Consider the following 13114-nt stretch of genomic DNA (forward strand, 5'->3'; position numbering starts at 1 on the left):
CAGACCAGATAAACAGATATTATTTTGTTTAGACTAGTTCTAGAAAGACAGATTTTTCAGTCTTCATGATTTTGCAACAAAGAGGAATGTGTGGAAATGCAAGACTGCTTTAATACATCATTCTCAACTCTATGGTCATATTAACTACTGTGAAATAGATTAACTGATGATGATGATAAGCTGATAAGTCTTGCTGGACCTGTCCATCTGAACTGAGATATTAGTACTTCTGCTCCTCTGAAAGTAAAGGCTTTCTTATACAGTCACATTGCAGTTCTTCACACATTCCTCCAGCAAATATTAACTTAATGTCTCAAAATGTTCTCTTTGTTTCAGTGCTTTTGAAGCTTCAGAACAAGAAGGCCTACTCAGTGGGCTTATCTTTGGCCATCATTATGAATCAGCTTACTCCCTTGCCTGTACCTTATACAAAGCAACAAATACAAGAAGATAAACTTGGTCTGTGTCAATGTTGTAATGCAGTGGTGGACTTTGCTAAACCTTTTGTGAATGAAGTTGTTAAAAACATGGAAAATTCGTCAGAATTCAATGACACGGAGCTGAAAGAAGAATTACTGAAGTTGTAAGCATTTAATATTAGCTTAATATATTCCTGTAAAGAAACAAAATGAACAGTGGACGCTTATTACACGAGCAGTAAATAAATAATCTTATTAAAGGTTTTACAGTGTTGCCAACATATAAACTAATGCTATGTTTCAAAAAGAAAAAAAAAATCCTTTGCTTTTTTATGAAGTGAAAGAAGAATAATAAAATTTTTTAGTACAAGGAAATTAAGAAATATAAGTCTCTGCGATATGGAGCTGATTTGGTAGTCCTGCTGCTTCAACTCAAACATGCAAAAGTGAGGATAATCCTATTCTGGAGGTGAATTCTAAGAAATGCTCTGATGGGAGACATTTTTTCTTCCATTTTTGGAATATCAGGAACAGCAGCAGCCAAAAGAATATAGACCTTCTTGTTGGCCATTGATGACGTTGCTGTAGTCTCTGTAAGATTTTATAAGTTTCGCTTGTTTTTTTTCAGCTGTATGAAAAGCCTGAAATACCCATTATTGACAGCTCAGCTCGATCAACTGGAAGGCATTGATGAACATCCATTTCGGCATCTTGCAGCTGAAATTATAGTAAGTGCAGTCACTGTGAATTGAAGTGTTTGCCAAAGCAGTCGTGTGGTTCAGAACTGCCAATAGGAAGGTCAGTTCATTTCTGTTACTGCTTAGTGTGATGGCTGACCAGGCCCCATAAGGTAATGTGGGTATGTAAAGGTCTACAATAGGCTAAGGTTCCATCCTTGGAAATGATAAACCTTGCAGATGCAGTTTTGCTCCTTGATAAGCCAGTTTGGACTGTTCTCTGAATCAGCAGCTGCTACTTTGTTTTAACTCCTCCTTTTTCCCTGGTTAAGTATGATTTTTTAAAAATACCTGACGTATTGTCTTTGCTGCTTAGTGAAGGTAAAATCTAAGTATTAATCCAAATTTTGCACTCAGAAATCTCTTACTTGCCTAAAGTGCAGTGCCAGCTGGCAGTTAAGGAATAATAATTATTGCTTGACTCCTGTTGCTGCCATAGCTGGATATAGCTCCCAATATTAAAGATTGTAAAGTCAAGCACGCTATGAAGTTAGCAAAACTTTTGGTTGTTTTCAACCATAATTAGTTTTTCTATCGTGTTCACTTTGCTTTTTTTTTCCCCACAGCATATCTCAGTCAGTGTAGGATGGAACTGCTGCATGGATTAATTAGAGCTGTGCAATGAAAGAGAAGCCTGCCTGTGAGAGCTTTGCTTCTCTTATTGCAGAACTTTTAAGATGTGCAGTGATGGTGGCAGAGATTACCAGAAGATGATATAAAGGTTAAGATAGTTAAGGCTGCTCTAAAAAACGGACTTTTATCCCTGCCTTTCCTGTTGAACACAGTCTGAAACCATTTATTATGCTAATTATGAATCACTTTTTCTTCATTTTCTCAAGAAATCCACTTCTGCTGTTTGTGGAATTGGGTAATGAGTACTGCAGTTAAGGTCAGTAACAATGCTTTTAAGTATCTGATGTCTGATGTAATCCTAATTCTCCAGAATGTCAGGTCTTGGATATTTGGTTTGGACAGCACTGGAAGGGTGGATTAACCTCTCCTTCTTTATAATTCATACAGTAGAAATTAAACTAACTCTTAATCCACATAGATGTGTTGGGGTAAAGAACACACATATAATAGTTGTGAAGTTCTCAGGTGTCTTCTTGCTGTGAATTGCTGGAAAGGCCATACAGAACAATTCTAACTTTAAAACAGGGCTTGCCTTTGGTGAGTAAACATTGTACTGCATAGTGTTTAGTGATCAGAGAGCAAAATACTGAGTACTCTGTGAAAAACACAAGTCTTGTGGCATAACTTGGTCAGGAAGCCATTATTATTCATAGCATCTGTAGATAATGGAGCCTAATTTTTTTGCAGGGTGACTTTTACGAAGTCTTTTGCTAACTTTTGAGTGCTTGGCTTTGCTATCTTAATAGCCTTTTTGTGACAGTATTTATTTTTTCCAGAAGTATGTATCATAATATTCACAAAATATTTATAGTAATTTTCACATACCCTACTTAGGATTTTTTACTGCTGCTTAAGCTTTGTAATTTATTAAGCATACAGATTTTTAAAGGCAATGAAATGAAATCTAACTTTTTTTTTTAGGACATTTTGCTGGATATGAGAGAGCTAATGCCACTAGTGTTTTTACATCATAAAAGCAGAAGATCATACTGGGAGAATCAGGAGTTTGAGGATATAGAGCAAAAGAATTCTGCAGATTCTTTGGCATGTCTGTCATACCTGGTGTTTGTTCAGCATTTTGGTATCAATTGCTTTCCAATGGTATTTAGGTAAGAGCTATTCTTCCTCACTTACATTAAGTTTGTACTTATAAAGTTCTGAGCAAAATAGAGCTATTTTATTTTTAATAGCTATTAATGAAAACTGTTTTTCACCAGTTTTAGTTTTGTGGCAACTTCATGTAGCTTAACAGTCCTTACAGCAAATTACAGCAAATTACTCTATTACAGTTTGATTGTAGATGAGCTGACATTTTAAAGAAACTGATAGGATTAGTCTTATGCTGAAAATTAATGTGTACTAAAATTATGTAGACAGATGCCACATATGAATTATAAATGGAATTGGATGTAGTGCTTTGCATGTATTTCAGAATTATTAATTTTGTAAATATCCTTTTTCAGATTTTTCCAAAAGGACTAATGCTTTCAAATGTATTAGTTGTGAAAATGTATGTGGCTTATGCAGTTTAATATAAACCTAATTTTCTTTTTTAGTTCATCATACCTTCTCCAGTGCAATATGACACATATTGAAGTGCTACTGAAAAGGTAGGATTATATGATATTTGGAGCTCTAGATGATAGAGGGAACTTTTGTCCTATGTTTTATTTCTGTTTTTTTATAATAATGTATAGAATCAAATTCTGATTATGCCAGATAAGTTCCAAGGAGTTCTTTAAAGCTGTCAGTTAAAATTGCAAGCTCTATGACAAGATGATATGCTCTTTTTCTAAGAGCTTTAACAAACTGTCTAAAACACTCATCTATTTTTTTTAGAAAATTTATTCAAGAATTCAAAATTAAGGCAGAATAAATTAGTGTATATTTATTTGTAATTCTGTATCAGTTTACTTCTAAGAAGGACTATAAGATAGTGCTTAACTGAATGTATTCTGGTATGATACACAATCTGATTAGAGATCTGTCTTTCTAGAGGAAACCAGGCTTCTCTATGTTTATTTTCCTTCCATTAGCAGCAGTCTTGACCAAATAGTTTCTAGCATTAGAAAGTAGTAGAAGGGAGTCTGATTGTGACTCCTTATTATTTCCTAGTAAAACAAAACCTCTTGGCCTTTTCTTTTTAGTATTTGCTTCATTTTTCTTTGGCTTGCAGAGCTATCTATGCTCATAGAATAGAATAATAGAATAATTTATCTTCCTTGTTAATTAATATCTTGGTATTTGGGATATGAGCTACAGATATGAAGAGGGAAAAAAACTAAGCAGTTCTGACCCTAAAGAGAGGAGTCTAGTTTGCAGCTTTTATTTATTATATAGTGTCGATATATTCTAAAAAAATTTTTGAGAGACATAATGAAGACATCACGTTTAGAAATCAGAATGAAAATTGTTAATGGTCCAGCTCCCTTTTGACATCTACTGTTTCATCTGAAACATCATCATTAAGTGTCTCCTTAATTTACAACTTGATGTCTTTTTCTTTACAGAACAGAAGAATCTATGTTATCTAAAGGACTTGTAAGTTTACTTTTCCTTTGATCAAATGTTCATTGTAAGAATGCTGATTCTTTTCAATTTTAGCAGTTGTAAAACCTTAGTTTCTCTTTCTTAGAAAGGTATGAATGGTTTGGGTAACTGTTTCAGAAATATTTTGAGGCTTAGTTAGATGTTCTTCAGTCTTACAAATATTTAAATAAATTTATTGAACATTACATGCATTCATATACATTTAAACTACCATTACTACTTAAATATACAGCTCCTAGAAACTCCGAATATGTGAACTGTAGTAAAGGTGGTTTTATCCATGAAATGTTAAGAGTATAGATCAATGTCTTGTATATATGTAAAGAGTTGGCAGTTGTTTATTTTTCCTTCCCACCTGCAGGATCTGTTTGAGAGCTGTTTATTGAGAATGGAAGATAATGGCCTTCTCCATCAGTATTTGGAATTCAGAGAATTTATTAATGTGCCTCAGGTAACAAGAAACAGTGTACAGAACTGCCTCTGTAGTTGATGATAAATCATGCCCAGCTGTTTTCTCAGTGTTGGAGGGAGGACGTACTACTGAACTTTCATGCAATTGTGTTGTCAGACTGAAACCTGTAGTGTCATGCTGTACTGAATTGCATGCTATACTGAATTGTTTGTCCTCTGATACGTGCTGCAGCATGAGGTTATAATGACAACTAAAATATACTTTAGATGGCTCTTGCTACTTTGGCTACCTTTTTATTTGGACATAACTGTTCATGGCCTGGCTTGTTTGTTAATACCTTGAACAGGTTTTGTTCAGTGTGATGTAATAATGTGCATGTAATTAGAATTTGTTTTCTTTGTCCAACTGCAGGATTTGGTGAAAGTTATGACCCTTTGTCCCATAGAGCATCTGGTATGTAATGTGACCTACAGAATGATTTATGTACTGAGTTTAATTAGAATAAATCAGAGAATGTATTTTTGTTATTATTAGCATTTAATACATATATGATTGCTTTTTAGAGAAAGAAGAGTTTGAGTATTTTGCAATTGTTCATAGATAAATTTGAAGCAGAGGGAAAATATACGTTATTCAGGTATGCATTCAAATTACTGTAGATAGTACAATACAAGCCTCACTGTAACTTCATTGCTTGCAAACTGTTGGAAATCATTTTTGTTTATCTGGTAAACCACATTAACTTTACTGTGTTAATTGGTGAGTAAATAATGAATGTCAGTTGTTTCTCATGCAATCAGCTGTCAGATGTAACCCAGTGTTAAAACTGCCACTTAGTGAATAAGACATAGTGTTATCCAAGTCTTTAGCTAATGATGGAGGCAGTATTGAAGACATAACATCTAGTTTTGTTTGAAGGTGTTTACTGAAGACAAGCAACCATGCTGGTGTAGAAGGATACATTATTAAAAACATAAAAGATCAGATTCACTTGTCATTAATGGTAAGTCTATTACTATTAGAAACAATTTTTCTTCTCAAAATTGTATCTGAATTAAGTTGAGAAAACATGTATAACTTAAGATTTGAGTGATGCATTTAAAACAGAAAAACAAAAGAACCGCATGTTGAATAGAAGCATAAGATTGGGAAATGTTACAGGATTGATTTGACTTCTTTGTGCCTGTGTATTTTTTACACTATGATTCTTCATATGCACTTTTAAATTACACAATCCTACTGCATTTTTTAATAGGTTATTATTATGTTTTCTGTACTTGAAAAACATAGATCCTTAAAGAGGATCTACGCGGTATTTTATTTCATCCTCACAGTTCCTCATTTTCTGAATATAATCCAAATGCTACAGTCCAGAAAGATCTATTATTTTTTATCTTGTGTTTTATGGTGACATTCAGCATTACACTGTGTTTCACAAATGCTGAATTCATCAGAAAGAGTTGAGCTAGATCAAAGCCATTTAAATCTCATATTTTATAATAATTTATGGAAGGAAATTGGAAAACTTAATAAAAAGTAAATTATTAACTTTTTTGTTTTTTCATCTCTTCTCCTTTTTACTGCGTAGAGCCTTTTTCAAAGCAAATTTGATCTCTAGGGTCTCCTTTTTGTCAAGTGAGATAATGCAGTAAACTCATGCATGTTTCATCTTAGCATTTATATCTTATAACATTTATTCATAATTCATATCATAATATATAACAGAGAATTACTTTTATTAGATTGTAGCCTGCCCTGTGCATTGAATCAGTACTGTGAAAACTCTTCCAAAAAGGGCTTGCACTAAAGTTGAATAGGTAAAACATATTCTGGAATTTTTTACTGATGGATTTGTTGACTATGCAGCTTCAGAATTTTATTAATACATTTCTTCTCTGTAGAGTGCCCTGTCAAAAAGGCAAATAATCTACAAATTTCACTATATGAACTTGAATATTCTAGATTTGTTGCAAATAATTCACTGCAGAGAAGATATAAAGAAATGGATAAGAACAGAAAATTGTTACCAACTTATTTCCCTGCCCAGCTCTTGTTAGTCTTTCTGTATTCCTCATTTGACCTGACTTAACACAGACGACCCTTCTTGTTTCGCTTCCAATCCATTTCTGGCTTTGTCTTTTTTCCCTCTTGGATAAGTTTTGTCCTGTATGAGATATTTCTTTATCCAACCTCTGTCTGAGGTACAGACTTCACCAAAATCTTTGCAAAATAACTCTAACAGAGCTCTCAGCTCTTTTGTACTGATGTGGAATACCTTTTTAAAGAGGCCATGAAAACTTCAGAGGTGTACTCACCTTGCTCAGTCAGCACTGTGCAGGAAAGCTCTACAGTTTGCAGAGAGGAGGGTCTTTGCATAGCTGCAAGTCCTTCACAAGCTTCTGCTAAGCAAGTGAAAGAAGTTATTTGGATTGTTTGCCTTTCTTCCTCTACTCACTTCATAGTTTGGTCTAGTTCAGCAGAATTTTTGTGAAAATAAGAAGTGGTCTGTCTGTGATGCAGACAGCATCAGGATTATTATGTCTTGTCACTTCAAAACCTAGTGCTCTCCATCTTATGCTTGAATTATTCTTCTTCCTGTTCTGTGTCCTTTATCCTCTTTCAAAACAAAATGACAATATGCATCTTCCATCAAAGAACCAAAGAGGTGAAGTTGTCCTTCAGCAAACATTGCTAGAAATTGGTGTTTTAGAAATACATACAAAAAAATCCCCTTTAAATACCTTGATAAAAATTGGGAAGAACAATCTGGGAGGCAGAGGAAAGAATTGTGAAAAGACAAATTTGTGTACTTTGGTCACATATAATAACTATAATGATGACAAAGTATTTCTTCACGCTCTTTTTAAAAAAAAAAAAAAAATTCTGTTTTCCCTAAATTGTTCATTGATTCATAGAGTATTTTGATCTGGAAGATCCACTAGGGTCATTAAGTCCAACCTCTAGCATAGCACAGAACCACCCAGAAATTCGTATTGCTGAGAGCATTGTCCAAAAGCTTCTTGAACTCCAGCAGCGTGGGGCTGTGACTCTGCTCTGGGCAGCCTGTTCCATGCCCAGCCACCCTCTGGTGAAAAGTCTGTGTTAACACCCAACCTGGCCCTCTCCTGACAGCTACGTGCCATTCCCTCAGGCTCTGTCACTGTCACCATGGCTCAGCACTGCTCCTCTGCTCACTGTGGGGAGCTGCCTCTGCCATAAGGGCTCCCCTCAGCTCCTCTGCTCTGGACCAAACCCAGGGACCTCATTCATTCCTTTATGTCTTACCCTCTGGACCCTTCACCATTAAATTATCTATGTTAAATTACTTAAGATTTAATTATCTCAATTTAAGGTTTAAATTATGTACTCAGCTAAACTTTTTGTATCATTTTTCAGAAGGCACACGACAACATCTGGTTTACAGGACATCACCTGATCTCCCTTCTAGATTTAGTGCTTTTGCTTCCTGAAGGTGCTGAGACAGATCTTCTCCAAAACTCAGATAGGTGAGTTGTAATCACAGCTAGAGGCTTTGTTTTTTAATCACTTAGAAGTCTTCAGAACACTTTACTACAATGAGAGGTATACCATCATGTAACTAATTAAGTGAAAACATCAATGTATTTTAGTTTCTTTGAAATAGAGATGTAAACGATCACCTATTTAAACTATCACCTATTTCAACCAACTCTGGATAGAAAAATGTTACGGTGCTGTTACATTGATGTTGACAGTAAGAGAGGAATTCCTTCTGTGTTCCCCGAGAATATGAGGTTGGATGTCAGGTTACAGAACTAATTGGTAAAGCATTGTTTCAGGAATGTATGGTTTGTCAGCTTTCTGCAGAAGAATAACTTTAGCAACATAAGGAACAAAAGAAATGTGGTGTGTCTCTTCAGGGATATAAAAGTTATTCGATGTAACTTACAGCAAATGATATTTAGATGGAAGAAACAGTAAGGTTTTTGCTAAAAAGTATGGTAAGAAAAAAAGCGTATATAAAAAGCATGCAGAAGTAAAAATTCATAAAATAATTTTTAAAAAGCCTATTGTGATACTAGTTGCAAATCAATTGTGGATTTCCATTGATGAATATTACAATTTTTTTTGTAATGTGATTTTGTAATCTCTTGAGAAAACTCCTTCCCTCACAGTTATTGACCTTCCAGTCTGCTGCTAGTTTGAATCTTAATTGCAAAGTGTCAGCTTCTCTTGTAACAAGGAAGTTGCTGTGCTCTTGATCAAGCCATACTGCTCAACAGATGAGTGGCTTTATTTTGAACAAATGGATATTTTAGGGTGTCTGGCTAAGGGACAGTTTAAGTTATTATCCCTGTAATAAATATCTGCACTGTAAGTGATCAGTAGTATATTTTTATTTCACAGGATTATGGCATCACTAAATCTACTGAGATATTTAGTCATTAAGGATTGTGAAAGTGATAATCAAGTAAGTACTAATTGATGTGAAAATTATTGATTTTTGATTAGCTGTGGACCAAGCAGAATTCATGTGAACACTATTATTTTCTGTTCACAGATAATGTTTTTGCATTATTCTCCAAAATGGTCAGTAATCCAGAAGTGGTATTTTAGCTGTATTTGGAGATGTGTGATATTTTATTTTATTCTGATGAAATTTGATTGCATTCGTACTTAACTGTTACAGTAAAGAAGCTAATCCTTTTATTAGAGTGCAGTAAAGCATTTCCTGAACTCAGTAAGCAGTGGCACGGTCAGACAAATATTCTAACCAGCATTTAATTATCCCAAGGTAATTTGTTGTTTTTCCCCAGTTTGTTGACTTTATGGTTTGGGCTAATTGACTTTGGCATCTCATTTTCTCCTAAAATACTGGAAAAATTCTGATCCACTTTTAGAGCACATTTTGTTCCATGAATACATGTTTTTTAAGTGCTTGATGGTGTTTGAATGGAAAGATAATAAATGGTTGGTACTGATCACTAAAAGCATCAGGAAAATGAACCGTAAAAATAGCTTTCAATTTTGCATTTCTTATGTTATTTAATTAAGTAGATATAGACTGTATCAGTTTCGCAGATGTATGGAAGGATTTTAACTTACGTCCCCATTATAGTGTGCTGTACTTCATATACACACATAGCTTTGTAAGCAAAGAAAGAATCTCTCTTTTATTATTAAAACTCTATACATAGTAGCATACACAGTTGCTGCAACTACCATCTAGTATTTGACATACAGAATATAATTATGGTTTGAGGAGAAAATAACATCAACTTTTCTGAAGTTTTTCTTTAAATTTAAGCCATGCCAGTTCTTACAGGCTTCCCCTTCGGCTCCCTTCAGACAGTGCAAATGGAACACAAAGATAATAATTCCTTTCATCTTAGTTCACATGTTTTGACTGCTGCATAACAAGTGCTTTCATGAATCAAGAAGAAAATCAGATATTTCTGGATAGTTATTCCTTCATTTTATCACCATTAATGTGGAAGTAACTATTGGTCTTATTTGATTAGAATTTCTTGAATTGTGCCTTGTGATCACCAGTACCATTTAACGTTGAGAATTCTTATTTTCATCATCTTTTACCCTGCCCTTTGGTGAGGAAAGGAGTCATTTAATGGCTTCTGTATCTAAAGACACAAAGACTGCTTTATGTTTCCTTCTACAGCAGTTTTATAACTGCAAGCTTATGAGGTACCAGAGCAGAGTTCTCCTCTCATGCTCTCATGTTCATGTAACCTTGAACAGCTTTGCTTTTGAGCAACTTTCCCTCCTATTGATTGCTTCCTGAGCACCATTGTTATCAATTCTTTTCTGCCATCCCAAACTGGAGAGTTGGTTCGTGTATCACTTTGGCTACTGCACGTAAGGGCATAAATGAGATAAATGAGTACAGAGCATAGCAGTGTAACAGCTTTTTTTTAATAAATATGATTAATTAGGGATTTCATTAAAATTTTAACGCTAGTAAAATGCTTAATGCTTGTTTTTGATTAAATGTATGTATTTATTTCAATTTTATGTTTCTATGTGAAATTTATATAAATGTGTGTAGTGAAGACAGTGGTTGGGAAGACAATATCTCTACATCATAAAGCCTTTATGGGGTCATCACTTGCTTGCGAAATCCAGATTTCTGGTGCAGCAGAACTGGTGATAAGTTGGAACTCTTGTTAGTGGGTAGTAGCAACATAGGTACAACTTAAAAAAAAAAAAAAACAACTGGATTCTGCAGTAAGCAAATATTTAATACTTTTGCTTACTGTGTTTTAAGGGAGATTGGAATATGGTCCATATTTGGTACATGTTCTAAAAACAATAGGTAAAAAGACCTTAAAAGAAGTACTTATAGTTCCTACATACTAGTAGGATGTAATTCACTGTGACAGTTGAGAATGCAAAGGTGGGCTTAGCAGCATATCTAGTAACATTCTGACAGTGCTTCTTAAGCTAACTGCAATATATAGACAAGAGTTTTATATTTGAGGAGCATGACATTTACCAAAGCTTTCAGTTGTCATTGCAATGCAGTGTTAATTCAGGAATGTTGATTCAAACATTTTTAAACTGTCACCATGCAGTGTGTGCTTAAATGCATAAGTCTAATTTTGTATTTCCTTCCCACTACAGAGGTTTATATATTAAAGACTAGTAAAAAAATTATACTTGAAAACTTAACATTGTGATACTTCATTAAAAATAATTTGCAACCTTCTCTTTGCCATTCTCTTTGAATAGACTGGTGTGTGGACTGCACTTGCCAAGATTGAGAAGAATTTTTTAAAACCACTGCATGTTGGACTGAATATGTCAAAAGCACACTATGAGGCAGAAATAAAGAATAAGAAAGAAAACGGGAGAGGTTTGTTGTGTTGGTTTTTTTTCTTAGCGTTGTTCATGTTCAGAAACTTTGGAAATAAGAAATTGGTGAATGCTCTATAGATATATATTTATTTATTTATTCTATTGATTTTATTCCATGTTTCCCGTAATATTTCAGCAGTTGGTATATTTGATGTTAATACTTTTTGTAACTATGAAAATCTGAGCTTGTTTATCTTTCATCACATTTGTAAACCTTACAGAGACCCGACAGGAATGTCACATGAAGACGTTCAAACCTTGTTCTGCATTTATATTTTTGATTGTAAGGTTAGACAGGAACATCTAAGCCTCTGTGTGAATATATAGGCCTTAGGTTTCATACTAGGTGTGGGAAGGCTAACAAGGAAGAAATAGTTCTCACAGCAAATAGGTAGTGTCTTAAAGCCCGAAGGATTACGTTCTGGATTTTCGTTATCTATACTTAGAATTAGATTCTGCTCAGGGTTAAGCAGATACACTCCAAAGGCAGTGAAAGCTATAGCTGCTGTAGGCCAACTCTGTATATGTCAGATCTTCTGTCCCTTTATGGTCTCTAGTATAATTAAGATAGCCCAAGGAAATTACTTCTGCTGCCAGAAATGTCAGTACAGCTTTTTGCTCCTAGTCCCATCCTTCCGTATTGTTATAAACTATGTAAGTACAAGGCAGAGGGAAAGGATTTTTTCGAAGATAACCTGTGGATATCTTTCTAAAGGGAGTCCATTTAAAGAAAAAGCTTCCTGGTTCATTTTAGTTTCTTACATGTCTCTGGCCTTTGACAAAGCATAGAGATCTGAGTTCAAGAGAAGACACCTACCTCATTAAAATAAATGATTTAGTCTTTCTCCCCAGTGTATAATCTTTGTAAGCATGATATTACATTTCAAGTACATAGTCTGAATGTTGAAATTTTCCCCTCAGTTTCAAGATTTGTCCTTGTAGTTTTGTCTGCTGTAAGTAGTCTGTCAGGAACAGAGAAACCTGCAGACATTTTCTGGATGAAGTTAAGTCTGTCATCTTAGATATCTCTGGATGTGAAAGTATTAAAATTGTATCTAAAAAACCAACCATATTATATATTTCCTTTTAAGGAGAATTTTAGCAATATAAAACTGTTTTAAGTTTACAGATATTGCCTGTTTGCTAATGTAGTCATAAATCATATAGAAACAGCAGAGAGAGATCCTCAAAGTTCAGTCCCTTTCCTTTTCAGTGTTTGTTCAGCCTTTATGCTTCTGATTTAACAATTACTGTCCATAAATACTAATTTATTGAAAGTTGTTTTGATTCTAAAAATTGGGTGGAACAGCAGCCTGATGTCTGGTTCTTTTCTTCTACAGAGGCACACAGTTCTAACACAATTTGTTCTTTGACTGTCAGTGGGGAAAAGATGCCTGCCATGACTACTGAAATGCAACTTCAGGTGAGTTTGCGATTTCAGAAGAATTTAAATTTTCTTTTTAATCAGGAGCCAAACGTACGCATATAGTCAATAAAGAAATCAATTTTTC

General features: G+C 34.4%; 1 protein-coding gene across 9 annotated transcripts in view; it reads left to right on the plus strand.

The window, feature by feature from the left end:
- GLMN (glomulin) overlaps positions 1-13114 on the plus strand; it is a 160994-nt gene that overhangs the window by 59746 nt on the left and 88134 nt on the right. For all 9 annotated transcript variants that reach the window (XR_016469237.1, XR_016469238.1, XM_090146355.1 and 6 more), the window contains 13 exons: positions 337-583; positions 1048-1147; positions 2711-2898; positions 3346-3399; positions 4300-4330; positions 4701-4790; positions 5163-5204; positions 5315-5388; positions 5670-5754; positions 8148-8257; positions 9138-9201; positions 11478-11601; positions 12944-13026. Coding sequence is in view for 7 of the 9 variants with exons in the window: in XM_090146355.1 (XP_090002481.1) it covers positions 337-583; positions 1048-1147; positions 2711-2898; positions 3346-3399; positions 4300-4330; positions 4701-4790; positions 5163-5204; positions 5315-5388; positions 5670-5754; positions 8148-8257; positions 9138-9201; positions 11478-11601; positions 12944-13026 (1292 nt within the window). In the remaining 2 variants the exon portion in view is untranslated. The remainder of the gene's footprint in view (positions 1-336; positions 584-1047; positions 1148-2710; positions 2899-3345; positions 3400-4299; positions 4331-4700; positions 4791-5162; positions 5205-5314; positions 5389-5669; positions 5755-8147; positions 8258-9137; positions 9202-11477; positions 11602-12943; positions 13027-13114) is intronic.

Source organism: Phasianus colchicus, chromosome 9 (assembly GCF_987193195.1).
Source record: "Phasianus colchicus chromosome 9, bPhaCol1.hap1.1, whole genome shotgun sequence".
NCBI classification, from domain to species: Eukaryota; Metazoa; Chordata; class Aves; order Galliformes; family Phasianidae; genus Phasianus; species Phasianus colchicus.